Source organism: Cyprinus carpio, chromosome B17 (genome assembly GCF_018340385.1).
Source record: "Cyprinus carpio isolate SPL01 chromosome B17, ASM1834038v1, whole genome shotgun sequence".
NCBI classification, from domain to species: Eukaryota; Metazoa; Chordata; class Actinopteri; order Cypriniformes; family Cyprinidae; genus Cyprinus; species Cyprinus carpio.
The window spans coordinates 12334954-12350774 of NC_056613.1; the positions used below are offsets into that span (position 1 = coordinate 12334954).

At 37.4% G+C, this 15821-nt stretch overlaps 3 protein-coding genes, 2 non-coding genes and 1 pseudogene across 6 annotated transcripts; 5 read left to right on the forward strand and 1 right to left on the reverse strand.

Annotated features, from left to right (window-relative positions):
* Positions 1-104: 104 nt before the first annotated feature.
* LOC109108168 (dynein light chain Tctex-type 1-like) lies at positions 105-1786 on the reverse strand. Of its 2 annotated transcripts, XM_019121344.2 has the most exons (6): positions 1715-1786; positions 1043-1198; positions 887-928; positions 607-730; positions 431-508; positions 105-302 (listed from the first exon to the last, which is right to left on the reverse strand). In XM_019121344.2, exons 2-6 carry the CDS (start codon positions 1067-1069, stop codon positions 232-234), a joined length of 342 nt encoding a protein of 113 aa, XP_018976889.2. In that variant the 5' UTR covers positions 1070-1198; positions 1715-1786; the 3' UTR covers positions 105-231. The 2 variants fall into 2 exon arrangements, with proteins under 2 accessions (XP_018976889.2, XP_042598213.1); XM_042742279.1 differs by lacking the exon at positions 1715-1786 and having other exon boundaries at positions 1043-1590.
* Positions 1787-1823: 37 nt separating this feature from the next.
* On the forward strand, positions 1824-7422 carry LOC109108486 (CAAX prenyl protease 1 homolog). Its single transcript, XM_042742280.1, is given in 11 exon segments — positions 1824-2169; positions 2399-2545; positions 2847-2929; positions 3847-3967; positions 4064-4216; positions 4303-4444; positions 4553-4731; positions 4817-4921; positions 5266-5295; positions 5297-5410; positions 5943-7422. Coding segments are annotated over 11 exon segments (1407 nt in total). The 5' UTR covers positions 1824-2061; the 3' UTR covers positions 6168-7422.
* A 1253-nt stretch (positions 7423-8675) lies between these two features.
* LOC109108170 (ATPase inhibitor B, mitochondrial-like) lies at positions 8676-11387 on the forward strand. The gene is made up of 3 exons (XM_042742281.1): positions 8676-8830; positions 9743-9855; positions 11014-11387. Exons 1-3 carry the CDS (start codon positions 8762-8764, stop codon positions 11153-11155), a joined length of 324 nt encoding a protein of 107 aa, XP_042598215.1. The 5' UTR covers positions 8676-8761; the 3' UTR covers positions 11156-11387.
* A 1421-nt stretch (positions 11388-12808) lies between these two features.
* LOC122140160 lies at positions 12809-14813 on the forward strand (annotated as a pseudogene).
* LOC122140294 lies at positions 13399-13486 on the forward strand. Its single transcript, XR_006156969.1, has one exon. It is a non-coding gene; the product is annotated as a small nucleolar RNA Z195/SNORD33/SNORD32 family (small nucleolar RNA).
* Positions 14193-14268, forward strand: LOC122140297. The gene has a single exon (XR_006156972.1). It is a non-coding gene; the product is annotated as a small nucleolar RNA SNORD50 (small nucleolar RNA).
* Positions 14814-15821: the final 1008 nt, after the last annotated feature.

The window sequence follows — 15821 nt, forward strand, 5'->3', positions numbered from 1 at the left end:
TTGTATCCACATCAGACCAATCACTGTAAATGACTCCACAAGATCCATGTTACGTATTTATCATTATTTTTTATATACACTAAGAAAACACACATGCAGAATTAGAATTGCAAATAAATTTATTCAGGTTTTATTCAAATTAAACCGGGACATCACTGCTTGTTTATGAGGCTTACAAAAATGTTTGGAAACCATTGAACAGGAGACAGGCCTGCATGTTGATATTCATGCTCAAATGGCAAACCCGAAAACACTAACTATGCAGTATATGGTTTTATTCTCCCATCGTACCTTGCAACTCCCTGTAGAAAAACAAAAGTCAGTTTCATTAAAAGCTATTTCTCTATTATGCTTGGATTTGGTCCGTTTTGCATTAAAGAAAAAAAAAATGAAATCTGAAATGCTTGCCCAGTCTTACAATATGTCTTACCATCTGTACTGTTGTCCCAGAAACATGAGCTGGCAGTGTGCAAACCTGCCCCATTTTTTTGGAGTATGATGCATGTCACTGGGTGAACAAACATAAGAGATTGCATTCAGGGGGAAATTACGGGTACTGTACCTTTAGATAAGTATTATTGTATTTTTAACGGCCTCTTACCATACCTATGTACTTGAAAGGCTTTCCTAATTTAGTTAGCTGGCTTAGACTTGACTCTACGATGCTTGACATCCACTGGTTGATTTGACTGTGCTGGTAAGAGCTGTTTCCAATGGTGCTTTCAACAGCCTGTTGTCAAAAGATCCCATAAAACATTAGTGATTACTGCAAAGTAAAATATTGATCATTTACATTTCTAAGTAGCTACTCCTACAATCAAAGTGATTTAATTTACTGTCGAAGACTGACTCCATGTCTACACAGTGAGGTGATGTAGATTCTTACTTCTTTGATAACTGTGGTAATCTCGTCCACAACAAATGTAGTCTGTGAATGAAAATAATTAAGTTCGCAGTATGTCTGAGAAAAACTGAGCATCTCTACTGCGTGCATTTAGAAGTAGGAATCACAAGTCGCTATTATAATTTTTGTGTCAGTTACCTCCTCAGCAGGCTGATCCTCGTCCATTGCTCGACTTTATCCGGAGTGTTTTGTAGTATCTTTGGAGACAGACCAGGGTCACTCCCTGGATAGTAATCACGGCCACAGACTCGCTGCTCACAAGGTCGTGTTCTTCATTGTTTAGTCTGTTTTTGTCTAACAAAGCAACGACAATAACGTTTAACGTTTTTGTCGAGGACGTGGCAGCAAATTCAGCAGAGGGGATTTTTTATTACGCTTTGACGTTTGCAACACACTGCAAAACTGTGGAAAATATTTTTATTTAGCTTTCGTACATGTATCTATACTATAACTTATACAAACTGCATAAAAGTATTGTGCTTAAAGCAGAAAAAAATACTCTGTATTCTTAAATCACGTGTCATTTTGACGATTCAAAAAATGAAAATGGCTTGTTTGATTTAGTACTGTATAAAAACCTGGTTGCATAAAACTGCCCAAAGATAAAGAAACACGCTCGTGCATTTATATTTCGAAAGTGTCTGACATTTTTTTTTTTTTTATGATTACTCTCAATAATTTCTTTGTATTTATTATTTAGCCATGACTATCAATCTTACTGTAGTAGAATAGGTGAAGTATATAAACATTAGTATGATTAATCTGTAGTTCATTGTGTAAATAAATCGAGTTTACCACTATGACTATTACCTCATAAATAGTGAATTTTAAATCTCTGAACCGTGCATTAGGGGTGGGGGTTTATCAGGAACCCGTTTCGTTTTGCTGTTGTGTTCGGTCGAACACAATTTCTGGTTACACCCTATTTCCCATGAATGGGAAAGGAAGTGATAGAGCATGAGTTATCATTATTTGTGCATAGCTGTTTAACGTTTTTCAATATATTGACTTGACACATACACATTTTCGTAAGGTTCAAGTCTCGTATTGGGTTAGAATAGGTACGAAGTTTATCTGTCGCCTTGAATGACTATCAGAAAGCCGAATCACTGGTGAGCTAATTAACGGTGCCAACAAATAACTGCCAAGCCGTAATAATGCTGCTGGAGATTCTTGCATTACCAGTTGAAGACAAAATCTTTTACGCTGTCCTGGTCTTCTCATGGACGGTGTATATTTGGGAGGCCTACCTCGCATACAGACAGGTGAACATATGGTTATTGTTTATCTTGGTTGTGTTTGCGGAAAGCATTTAAAGGCGGACACTTTATGCATTTATTATTTTCTATTCTAATTTGTAGACTTTGTGAAAAATCCAAATACATATACCAGACCCTTTTCATCTTAGAGCTTTGTGCAAATGCATAGTAATGTACTGAAATGATGAACTACGCTAGACCTTGTATGAACAAAGACTTATTTTACCTTTCACAGAGGAAGATCTACAGCACTACAACGCATGTGCCCACTGAGTTGGGCAAGATAATGGATTCAGAGACCTTTGAAAAGTCTCGCCTCTATCAGCTGGACAAGAGCAACTTTGGCTTCTGGTCTGGACTCTACTCAGAGGCCGAGGGCACGGTGAGCTTCATGTCAATTTCAAAGTTTTAAATTAAAACTGTATTTATATTTTTTTCCAAGTGTGATGCAGTCTTTTTCTTGTTAGCTAGTATTTTATGTTCAGATATCTTTACATCTGTTGGTTTCAGTTTCTCACAAGTCCTCTGGGAGAGAAAAAACATGCACCTTATGGTTTCGTTCTAATTAATCCTGGACTGCAAATCTTTTCTTTTTCCTTTTTAATGGACTTCATTCAAGATTCTTTTCCTCTCGCGTCTGTTTTTTACTCTTTAACCATGTTTAATTTATTTCTGTTTTGTAGCTGATTTTGCTCCTGGGAGGAATTCCGTTCCTCTGGAAATCACAACTCATTCTCACATCTCTCCATAGTATTAGTCAAGAATATTATCTAGAAACATTCTCTGGAAACCTTTTGGTGGAAAAGACTCTTTGTGTGTGTGTTTAGATAATATTTCTAGAATTTGTGTGAATTTTGGCCAACAAAATTTTTCCTGTTCAATGTCTTAGTTCTAACTGGTATTTTGTTCTCAAATGTCAATATATACTCATGTTTATGTAACTTCAGCTGAATTAGACTCCCGTGAAGCTGAAGGCTGGAATACACTACACCACTTTTGAACAAAATTTAAAAATATTATGCATGTTACGCTTGTCATCTTTGCAAATGGTGACAGAAAAATCTAGGCATCACACACTACCAGACTTTCAAGTCATTCCAAACACAACAGACTCACGCAGAAACATGTGACTTGTTGCTAGCAGATGTATAGCAAATGAAAATAACATGTGTCCTTAAACTGGCTCCAAACAAGTTTGATGCTCTCCAACTGGATGGAATCATAATTTGGCACAAAAAAAAAGTCTGTGCGCACCATACAATACGCAGTTTTCTGTCTAGCCAAAATCTGCAGGCTTGCTCTGATTTTCAGCAAATAGCATTGACTTCTCCAGACTGCACAAATCTAGGTAAAAGTCATGTTATGTATGTTTGGAATGAAACACCAGCTCACTACATGCTGAATAGTGTGCAGTATACACTGTAAAGCAGTAGGTATTATTATCCTATTATCAGATGACCTCATCAAGCAGCTTGTGAATGGTGTCCTGTTAACATCTTGAAAACAAAAGGGGTTGTTTTCATTTTTAAGGTTTTAGTGTGTGAATGTCTTGCTTTTTGGCAGTCCAATCAAATTATTAGTCAAAAAAAGAGATTATTTACTGTACTTCAGGAGTATTATACTAGTATGCTATTCTGAACATTTTCAAAAGGTACTGCATTATTTCAAATGGTTTTCTTTGCTTCAGATCTCCCAGTCTCTTGTGTTCCTGATGCTGGCGACTCTCTTCAGTGCTCTCACTGGCCTTCCCTGGAGCCTCTACAGCACTTTTGTTATTGAGGAGAAGCATGGATTCAACCAGCAGGTAGTTAAAGGCTTGCTCGGATCTATTTCCTGTCAAAGCAGGAATGAAACTAATGGCAAGATGTACTGAAATGTCTCTGTCGTCCCTTCTTTATAGACAGTGGGTTTCTTCCTGAAAGACGCTCTCAAGAAGTTTGCTGTGACTCAGTGTATTTTGTTGCCAGTGACATCATTGCTCCTCTACATCATCAAGATCGGTGGTGATTACTTCTTCATCTATGCCTGGCTCTTTACACTCATCGTCTCACTGGTCAGTCTTCCTTGCTTTTCCTGAATGTGTTGTCTGTGAGAAAAAGAAAAAATGAGTTGAACCGTCCTTCCCATTTTGCTTTACAGATTCTGGTGACTATCTACGCAGACTACATCGCCCCTCTGTTTGATAAATTCACTCCGCTGCCAGATGGAGAGCTGAAGAGTGAGATTGAGAGCATGTCAAAGTCCATCTACTTCCCCCTCACCAAGATCTATGTAGTGGAAGGTACAGCAAACCGTACTCATCTTTTCATTTGTATTACTTTCTATAGATCTATAAATGTAAGTGAATATAATCACCCTTCTCCTAATATATCTGTGCTCTCTGTTCTAGGTTCAAAGAGATCTTCCCACAGTAATGCGTACTTCTATGGTTTCTTCAAAAACAAGCGCATTGTGCTGTTCGACACTCTTTTGGAGGATTACTCCCCTTTAAATAAATCTGGAGAGAAAGAGCCAGGAACGGGAGAGGAGAACGAAGCAGCAGGCAATGAGAGCAAGCCCAAACCGAAGGTCAGAGGGTCAGAGCCAGAACACTAACAAATTAGATTAAACGCGTTTCATTTTTTTTTTTTTTTACATTTTTGTCTGTATTCAGAACAAGAAACAGGGCTGCAGTAACCCTGAGGTTTTGGCCGTTCTTGGACATGAACTGGGACATTGGAAACTAGGCCATACAGTCAAGAACATTGTCATCAGCCAGGTGAGCTGCTGTCTGTGCGGCTGTGCTTTACAGCTCCAGTGTTATAGATAAATATATATATATATTTTTTTTTTTTTGATTTTGCCTCTCTAACTAACAGCTGTCAACCATCAGATTAACACAGTCTTAACAAAGGAAGTATGTTCTTGTCTTGTGTATTTCTCACAGCTGCTATATCAGTTGTTTTTTCACTGCACATTTCTGCAATGTTCCACAAGTAGAATCTGATCAGGTTGAACAGTAGCTGACAAAAAAACAAAAGACACCAAAGGCACAGAATTTTAAGGGCGCTTGATCCGAGGACCAAAATTTGAGGATGTTAACGACTCCCTGTTTCTTTACAGATGAACTCCTTCCTGTGTTTCTTCCTTTTTGGCTGTCCTGATTGGACGTAAAGAGCTCTTCATGGCATTTGGTTTTCATGACACCCAACCAACTCTTATCGGGCTGATGATCATCTTTCAGTTTATCTTCTCACCTTACAATGAGGTACCTCTTGCATTTCTTTCCTTTCTTCTGTCTCTCTGAAAAATACATGAGGATTTGTTTGCTAACTATGCTTATTCTACCTTCTATGTGAATATTTTGCTTAGAATTACATGCAGGTTATTAGAGTACGTTTGCAAATGACACGGTCAGTGTTTAGGGTAATCAAGTTGTGTATACAAGGTGTCGTATAGATATACTAGATTAATTCTAGGACACTGGAATTTATTAAAAGACGAAGAACCACCAAAATGTTTTAATAAAAAGGTTTTATTGTCATGAGACAATGAATTTTATCAAGACAATTTTTGAAGTACTTATTTTCTAAAATGGGCCCAGAAAAAACTTATACAGTATTTATCACAAGTACATTTAAAGAATCATTTATAAAGTTGGATATATAAAATGAAGTCTTTTTTTTTTTTTTCTCCAAGTAAATATTGATATGGCAATAACTGTAAAGAAATCTAAATACAACCCTTTTCTGGGTATTCAGATGTGTCTGATCCAATTCACCTTCTTTTTCTCACTTCAGCTGCTGTCGTTCTGTTTGACGGTGTTGAGCCGAAGGTTTGAGTTTCAGGCAGATGCATTCGCGCGCAATATGGGCCGATCATCTGAGCTGTACTCTGCTCTCATCAAGCTCAATAAGGACAACCTAGGCTTCCCTGTAGCAGATTGGCTCTTCTCTATGTGGCATTACTCCCATCCTCCCCTGCTAGAGAGGCTCAGAGCCCTCACTGGACCCAAGCAGGACTGACGGCTTTGCAAGGGGGTGCCACGTTCACCACTCGCTCCCCCGAGAAAGGGTCTCCGCCGGCCTCTAATGGCCCTCTGATATCAATGCCTATTTCTCTCTCCTTTTCACTCTTTTATTTCCATTCCTCTTAAGTGTTTGGATTTTTACATTTGTTTGTTATCGTCCCCCGGAAAGAAGTCTAAATTGATTTAAGATGGCTTCAGATAACTCTGTGTACGAGATGTTCATGATTTTTGAGTCTGTGCTTTCAGTATGTTGTTCTTGATATGGTTTTGATTGTTTAAATTTGTTTATACTGTACATTTTAACTGTGAATTGCCCCCTCCGGTTCTTTAGATCCATTCATTTTGACTTTAATTTTGTGTCATCCACTTGAACCGTGAGAGAGGGGAGGTTAAAACAGCTCAGAGGGGCTCTTAGCAATGTATTAAACCAAGAGATTCTTACCAAGAGATTTAATACTGAGTGCCAGCTGGTGTACTTAAATAATGTCATCCTTTTTTTTTTTTTTTTTTAAACTGGAATGAGGACTGTCTGCAGTATAGTGAGATGAAATGAAATGAATCAGATGACAGATGTTATGGACTACCCAATTAGACTGCTATTCTGAACTCGTTTGGCTCAGTTAGGCCAATTAAAATGTCTGTTCCAATTTTAGTTCTTTCAACCTTTTGAAATAATTTTGTTCTTTGTTTTACCAATTAAAGTTGTTTGAACGTTTGTGTGTGTATATATATATATATGAATTTTTGTGAAATATAAGCAACATACAAAGGCCAGGTTGACTAAAAATATTTAATGAGTGGTTAGAAATGTTTTCATTTAGTTAATTTTCTCTCTGTGCCTGTGTGTGCAAGATGTTGCTATGAGAATATGTGTAGAAAAATTATGCTGTCACATTTCTCCCATTTCCTCAGAGAATTGAAGCCCTTAATAGAAACGGAGTTCTGCTGGTGGAAACTGCATTTATGAGGATTCTGTGAGTTTTCACATTAAGAATGTTAAATTTGGCATGCAATCTTGTCAAAATGTTGAACTGTCAAGGCTTTTAATGTGACTGAGATGTAAATGGATTAATGAGGAGTAGCAGTGGCTTGAATAGTCCATAGAATGCCCACCTGTTGAAAATATGCCCTAAACCATAACAAATCCTTAGAGAGAGTTATATCCACAAGGAATATGTCTTGTGACATCTGGAATGTTTGGACTGGAAAGATAAACTTTTGAGTCACAATGAATAAAACAGATCACAACAGCTTTGCTTTAAGCTTGTATATTTTTCCATTTAATCTTTCTTTCTTTCTTTTTTTATCTGCAGACTCTTTAATTGCTCTATTCACATCTTTTAGGGGTACAAAATAATCACAGAGAAAAACATTTGTACATTTACATTGCAAAAATGAAGTTTTGATTTAAATAATTTTGTTTTTCAACAGAGATGTATTTGCTCTTCATTAATCTGCATAGATGGATACATACAACTGCAATAAAACATTAAACCCTGAGACTAATATTTTACAAATCTTAGTTTTTAGTTTTTTAATTGCATCTATAACAGCGTAGTTGCATATTAAAAGTGATATTGTCAATTGGTCGTAAATGTTTTAGAGTGGCTGTTCGGTCTTCAGAGATTTAAATCTCATTAAAATATTTGGTGGGAGGCACGGTTTATTGTAGGTTATCAAGAATAAAATATTCTATACAAAATGTAATTTTTGGGGAATGAATACATTTGTGCATAAATGTTTGAACATTTTTATTTACTCCAAATCACTCAAATGGTATTAAACTTCCTAAAACAGTTCTCTGATGCCTTGGTGAAATTGTTCTCTTTTTTTTCACGGCAACAGAATGTCTTGCAGGTCAAAAGGGTTGAAAATTTGTGATTGCAACTGTACATGGTTGCGAAGTTGCATAGTTATTGAATGAATGAATGAATGAATGAATGAATGCGCGACGCCTGGCTCATTAAGACTTGCCGCCACCTATTGGCGGTTTTATTTTTAAATCTACAAGTATCACTTCGATTTGCCATCATTTTTTGCTTTATTATATTAATAATACACTAAATGGAATGTTAAGAATATGACATAAAACATAAAATTAATTAGAATAGAAAATATACATAAAATTAATAAGAATAGAAAATATTTGCCTCTATAAAGGTAAAAAAATGCACCTGTAAATCAATTAAAGGGGGCAAATAATGTCTTTCAATAGAAAAGGTGTGACTGCAGTCTAAGTGGAAGAGAGAGTGTACGCAGAAGAATGTTAAATGCCCCCCAGGGGGTACAGCACTGTAAAAAGTTCGAGAACCACTGTATGAAAAGATTGTACACTGTCAGCGCGCATACAGCGGTTATGGACTGTACCATTGTAAGTGCCTATAAAAATATCCTGGATAAGCTTGTTTTGTACAATTTTTAAAAATATAAATAAAAAGAATAAACTACCTTTATAAATTACCCTAAATTAACAGTGTATGTGTGTGAGTTTCCCCAGCGGTCACCTATTTTGCTATAATATTGGTACGTTCCTGTTCTGTACAGGAGTGCACACTCATGTCACTGCATGCATGATCGCCTGAAGACACAATGGCTAAGTTTCTAAACCGTAATATAAGGACTTTTCTGGCCACACAGTTCAGGATGTCGTCCGACCAGGTAGATATGTATAAAACATATTTTTATCTTTCTTTAGCCTACGAAAGAAAAAATAAAACGATTTTACCTGTAGCACGCAATGTCAGTCTGTTACCATGTATTTCGTCACACGTGTTTGTTTATTAAATTTATTAAATACGTTATATGTTGTTTTAACGTACAGCGTTGATTACTAGTAACTATCAACCGTTTTTACGCAATAACACACCTGGATCGCTTTCAGTATATATGCCCTTGTGTTTTGACCCCTTTGTTTACATTCAAGATAATTATCCATTCTTTGAGCTTTAAACTGCAAACTTTCTAGAGCAGTACAGCACATACTTTACTCATATACAGGTGCTTCTCAATAAATTAGTATGTAGTGGAAAAGTTCATTTATTTCAGTAATTCAACTCAAATTGTGAAACTCGTGTATTAAATAAATTCAATGCACACAGACTGAAGTAGTTTAAGTCTTTGGTTCTTTTAATTGTGATGACTTTGGCTCACATTTAACAAAAACCCACCAATTCACAATCTAAACAAATTAGAATACTTCATAAGACCAATAAAAAAACACAAAATTCAGGCCCTGAATGAATGTTAGTGTATTGTTGGCCTTCTGGAAAGTATGTTCATTTACTTTACATGTACTCAATACTTGGTAGGGGCTCCTTTTGCTTTAATTAATGCATCAATTTGGCGTGGCATGGAGGTGATCAGTCTGTGACACTGCTGAGGTGGTATGGAAGCCCAGGTTTCTTTGACAGTGGCCTTCAGCTCATCTGCATTTTGGGACATACCTGTACATACACACACTGCTCAAAGAATTGATTAATTTGTGCATGTCAATCCATGGATTAGTTACTATTTCCAGGTACAGTAATAAACTATTCTGTCTTGTACAATCTGTCTCTCCTTTTGATAAAGCTAGGAGAACTGGGTAAAGGTGCTGGGAAAGGAGGCGGGGGTGGAGGTGCGGTGAGGGAGGCAGGAGGTGCGTTTGGCAAGAAACAGGCAGCTGAGGAGGAGATGTACTTCAAGTGAGTGGTTTTGCTTGATCCCATTGTGAATTTCATCAGTTATACTTACGGTGGCCTAGAAGTGCAAAACAGATTACAATTCTGAAAACAAAATAACAAATTGCAAATGCAAATCTAAAAAACAAAATAATGATTCGGAAAACACAACAACAATTCAGAAAACATTATAACAAGTCAGAAAACACAATGACAAATCAGACAAACCGGAAGAAGTAGGTATTGTTTGAGACAGCACCATTGGTTTGGGATTACTCACCGCTGACTGGACGAGACATCTGTCAGTCAACGTATACAGAAAGAACCAGCTGGAGAACAGAGTCGTGGTAGAAAGTTCGGCTCAGTTTAAATGTATTGTATGAATTGCGCTTACTATGGAATAAAACATACGGAGTGTCTATTTGCACTTTGTGCAAATAACCTGCCTTATTGGCGCAGATGGTTAAGTGTGTGCCCTTGGCTTTTTGACGCGATCAACCCAGGGTTCAATCCCGCCTTTTGCTGAACTTTTTTTTTCTCCCTTTTCAAATCTCGTATTAGCAATGGATTCTATTTACACTACGTTACTGCCAATAAGGCAGGTTATTTGCACAAAGTGTAAACAGGCACTCTGTATGTTTCATTCCATAGTAAGCGCAATTCATAAAATACATTTAAACTGAGCCGAACTTTCTACCATGACTATGTTCTCCAGCTGGTTCTTTCTGTATATGTTGATTGACAGATGTCTTGACCAGTCAGCGGTGAGTAATCCCAAACCAATGGTGCTGTCTCAAACTTTACCTACCTCGTCTGGTTTGTTGGATTTGTCGTTGTGTTTTCTGACTTGTTATAATGTTTTCTGAATTGTTGTGTTTTCTGAATTATTTTGTTTTTCAGATTTGCATTTGCGTTTGTAATTAGTTATTTTGTTTTCAGAATTGTAATCTGTTTTGCACTTCTCAGCCACCGTACATACTAGATCTCTACTGCTTATACTGCTATTAGCAAAATCATCCCTCTCTCAATATTAAATTCTTCTATCTGCAGTTATAAAGCTCACACAGTGTTATATGCACTGTTCTACTTTAGAAGGTTTTATTTGGAGATTTTTTTTTTTACAATTTGAAGCCCCTTAAACGGTTATTGCATGTCTGATTTCCCCCCTTATCACCTTCACAGGAGAAAAGAGCAAGAACAATTGGCTGCTCTAAGAAGACACCACAAGGAAGAAATCGACCACCACCAAAAGGAAATTGAGAGATTACAACAGGAAATCAGTCGCCATGAGGGCAAAATCAGAAAACTTAAACAAGATGACTGAGACTGTCAAATCTTGACATTACATTTCATAGACAAATGACCCACACTTGTTTCAGATGTGATTGAATAATTGTAGATGCTTTATTTTTATTAAGCATTTGTGATCTCTGCTCTCACTTATTAAAGCATGTTATAATACACATATGACTGGAACACTGAAAATATTATGTGTATTAAATCAGTACACTTTCTCCTCTTGACAATAAACATAAAATGGTGTCTCAAATATGAAATTGTGTTTTGGTATGAATAATATGTATAAAATAATATAAGCTACTTATATTTACAGTATTTAGAGCAAACTGTACCAAATAAAATAATGTTCAAATCTATTCCTGGAGATCTCCTGCAACATACATTTTAGATCAGAGGGTCACCAAACTCAGTCCTAGCTCAGCACACCTGCCTGGAAGATTCAAGTGTACCTTGAAAGACCTTGATTAGCTGGTTCAGATGTGTTTGATTAGGGTTTGAGTTAAACTCTGCAGGACATCGGCCCTCCAGGACCGAGTTTGGTGACCCCTGTTTTAGATATTTGTATTGGCTGACAGTCCCATATCAGGGCTGCATTCAGCCCTGACAAAACGGTGCAACATGTTTTTTAAACAGAATCGGAGGTGTGTTGAACACCCTGTTCTGATGACGCAAGAGGTGCAACTATGGCAGCTGAGAAGGCCATTCTTTGTGTTCTTTTTGAAGAATTTTCAGAGCCTGATGAAATCTGTATAAATAAGTGTTTAATACTGCAAAATACGCTGGATGTTACAGTCACTGCTCTTGCTGTCCAGAATAAAAGAGAACATCCCAATCAAGTGAAGGGATTTGTGGAAACTGTGGCTCCTAATTATTGTGAGCCAACATTTGCCTCACATTTCAGGATGAAAAGATAAACATTTCAGGTGAAGGATAATCCACTTCTTATCTCCAAGACTATGTTATGATCTATATGACCTTATTATTTTTATTGTGATTATTAGGCTTTTCATTATTCCTGATCACTGTTGTTGTGCTATGTTATTGTAATATGTATCATTATATAATAAGAGGAGTATAGAAAAGTTTATGAAAGTGTCATCCCACAATACAATAGCAAAACATATAAATATGTATAATATTTTTATGTTACATTAATCAGTGTCTACCACATCTTCCAAGGGAAAGGATTTGGACCAGAAGACATTGCAATTACCAAATGATATTTAGACAGTCTTAAAGAAGTTCCAGATCTATACTTGTACTCTTATTATTTATTAATGTTAATTACATTGTGCAAACTGTCTCTTTAATGCAGCATGGTTTATAAACATGTTGCTGCTGATGGGGCTTGCATATTTGACACACCCACCAAACAAGAGAAAACGTATCGCAAACCCCGTTGCACACATGTCGGTCAAACCGGAAACCGTAGCACCGGTTTGAGCTTGACCTTGCCCCAGATATTTATCCTAATGAGCCAGTTAGGCTTAGTCAGGTGTGTTAAATTATAGGAAAATCTAAAACATGCAGTATTATTGTGCTTTTTTTTATTTCCCGCCATTTGTAGAGCCCTTGTGGCACATTTGCCCTCCAGCTGATGGCAGTAGAAATAAATAATCAGATTACAAACGTCCTATAAGCACAGCGAGTCTGTCACGTCATTTCCGATGATGTGTAAAGCCCCGCCCACGCCCATGTCTTTTACATCGGGCGGCCCCGCGTGTCTTTCTTTTCCCACATCATGGCGGACCGGTTCAATAAGGTGTGTTCGAGTAGCGCGATTTACATTCAGATATCTCGCTTTTATTTAGCGAGGAATGTATTATTTGTGGGCTAACGTGTAGGTAACCTTACCTGACGCTATTTGCGTTATAGTGTTGTTCCGTTATACCCGGTAGAGCGTCTATTTTTGGGAGAGAAATGTGTGTAACTACGCATGCTGTCTTGCTGGAAGTCAGGCCTGTAGTGAGCGTAACACTCGTGGTTCTGTAAAAAAACCGGACTAGAGTTGCTGTCCATGCTCAGGTACTCTTAAAAATACACTGCTTGTGTCCTCAGAACATGTAACTGAGTAACGTTAGTAAGGATTCATGAAAAATCGTTTAGGCCGAAAACAATAGACGCGTGCGTCTTACAGCAGTGGGCTGAATTATTACACCGTTGTCTGTTGCAAAGCTCACGTCTTGTTCTATAGCACGAAATGACCACAAAATGTGTAGAAATATTATTGGTGGCGTGTTAATTTGATAACACATGTCAGATGTGCTTCTTGTCGGTGATGAGCTCGCAACCACAGTTAAGTATTCGAGTTTAACGACCATGAGAATACTTCACGTGCACTACCATCTGAGACAAAAAGCAACGTTTTGATGAAAGCATATGGAGTTATGAATCTACCCCGTACTAATACGAGAAATCTGGTTTCTTTTCTTCATAGGTTCTGATCCTTGATGGCAGAGGCCATCTACTCGGTCGCCTTGCCGCTATTGTGGCCAAGCAAGTGCTGCTGGGTAAGTTTATGCTTTTTAAGATGTTAGTGGTTTAGTATTTTTATTTATTTTTTTATTTTAAAAGCCACGTTGCATAATTACGAACAGTTATTTCCTCATTGTTCTGAATATTTGTTAACATTAGGTGGAATGTCATTTTAAGAATTGGATTGTGACCAAGTTGACCCCCTTTTTTTTTTTTTTTTTTTTTTTTTTTTTTTTTTTGTAATAAATCTTGTTCTCCTTACAGGCCACAAAATTGTGGTGGTGAGGTGTGAGGGTATCAACATCTCTGGAAAACTTCTACCGCAACAAACGTAAGTTTGTTGACCATCTGTAAGTATGTTGTGTGTTCCGTGCACTGCTTTTTATGAATGTGAAACCATTGAAAATTGGTGGTAAATTGGATGTTTTGTTTGTGCAGTGAAGTACTTGGCTTTCCTCCGCAAGAGGATGAACACCAACCCTTCCCGTGGACCATATCACTTTAGAGCCCCCAGCAGAATCTTCTGGAGGACAGTGAGAGGTGAGATCTTTTCTTCTGTTTCACACACTTTGCAGTGGCGACAGTTCAAACAATGATGAATACCGTTATCCCGAATCTGAGCCAAGTTTGATGATAGCAAACTACGGATCTGACTACTGAGTTTGAATGACACATCAGTGATCAGTTTAACCCTTTCAGCCGATGGGTAATATGTTGACCTTTTTTTTTTTTTTTTGAACAGGTATGCTTCCACACAAAACCAAGAGGGGTCAGCCTGCTCTGGAGAGGCTGAAGGTGTTTGATGGCATCCCACCTCCATATGACAAGGTGGCTTATTCTTACTTTGCTCCTCATTTCACAGATAAATACTGTCGATGATGATTTATCGTCTGCCTTGTTTGACTCTCAACTGAGAACATATTCCACTAAAAACTGAGACCTCTTTGCTTCTGAAGTTAGAATTTGGCACTATAAATGTAAGTGAATATAATCACCCTTCTCTTAATATATCTGTGCTCTCTGTTCTAGGTTCAAAGAGATCTTCCCACAGTAATGCGTACTTCTATGGTTTCTTCAAAAACAAGCGCATTGCGCTGTTCGACACTCTTTTGGAGGATTACTCCCCTTTAAATAAATCTGGAGAGAAAGAACCAGGAACGGGAGAGGAGAACGAAGCAGCAGGCAATGAGAGCAAGCCCAAACCGAAGGTCAGAGGGTCAGAGCCAGAACACTAACAAATTAGATTAAACGCGTTTCCTGGTGTTTTTTTTTTTTTTTTTTACATTTTTGTCTGTATTCAGAACAAGAAACAGGGCTGCAGTAACCCTGAGGTTTTGGCCGTTCTTGGACATGAACTGGGACATTGGAAACTAGGCCATACAGTCAAGAACATTGTCATCAGCCAGGTGAGCTGCTGTCTGTGCAGCTGTGCTTTACAGCTCCAGTGTTATAGATAAATATATATATATATTTTTTTTTTTGATTTTTGCCTCTCTAACTAACAGCTGTCAACCATCAGATTAACACAGTCTTAACAAAGGAAGTATGTTCTTGTCTTGTGTATTTCTCACAGCTGCTATATCAGTTGTTTTTTCACTGCACATTTCTGCAATGTTGTTCAAGTAGAATCTGATCAGGTTGAACAGTAGCTGACAAAAAAACAAAAGACACCAAAGGCACAGAATTTTAAGGGCGCTTGATCCGAGGACCAAAATTTGAGGATGTTAACGACTCCCTGTTTCTTTACAGATGAACTCCTTCCTGTGTTTCTTCCTTTTTGCTGTCCTGATTGGACGTAAAGAGCTCTTCATGGCATTTGGTTTTCATGACACCCAACCAACTCTTATCGGGCTGATGATCATCTTTCAGTTTATCTTCTCACCTTACAATGAGGTACCTCTTGCATTTCTTTCCTTTCTTCTGTCTCTCTGAAAAATACATGAGGATTTGTTTGCTAACTATGCTTATTCTACCTTCTATGTGAATATTTTGCTTAGAATTACATGCAGGTTATTAGAGTACGTTTGCAAATGACACGGTCAGTGTTTAGGGTAATCAAGTTGTGTATACAAGGTGTCGTATAGATATACTAGATTAATTCTAGGACACTGGAATTTATTAAAAGTAATAAAAATGTTTTATTGTCATGAGACAATGAATTTTATAAAGACAATTTTTGAAGTACTTATTTTCTAAAATGGGCCCAGAAAAAACTT

Excerpts from the sequence above, each read along its gene's own strand:
- LOC109108170 (XM_042742281.1), top strand. The coding sequence starts at position 8,762 with ATGGCTAAGTTTCTAAACCGTAATATAAGGACTTTTCTGGCCACACAG. Across the intron at positions 8,831-9,742 it reads TCAGGATGTCGTCCGACCAG|CTAGGAGAACTGGGTAAAGG; the intron begins GTAGATATGTAT and ends CTTTTGATAAAG. Across the intron at positions 9,856-11,013 it reads GAGGAGGAGATGTACTTCAA|GAGAAAAGAGCAAGAACAAT; the intron begins GTGAGTGGTTTT and ends TCACCTTCACAG.
- LOC109108168 (XM_019121344.2), bottom strand. The coding sequence starts at position 1,069 with ATGGACGAGGATCAGCCTGCTGAGGAG. Across the intron at positions 929-1,042 it reads AGGATCAGCCTGCTGAGGAG|ACTACATTTGTTGTGGACGA; the intron begins GTAACTGACACA and ends TTTCATTCACAG. Across the intron at positions 731-886 it reads TTACCACAGTTATCAAAGAA|GCTGTTGAAAGCACCATTGG; the intron begins GTAAGAATCTAC and ends TTTTGACAACAG.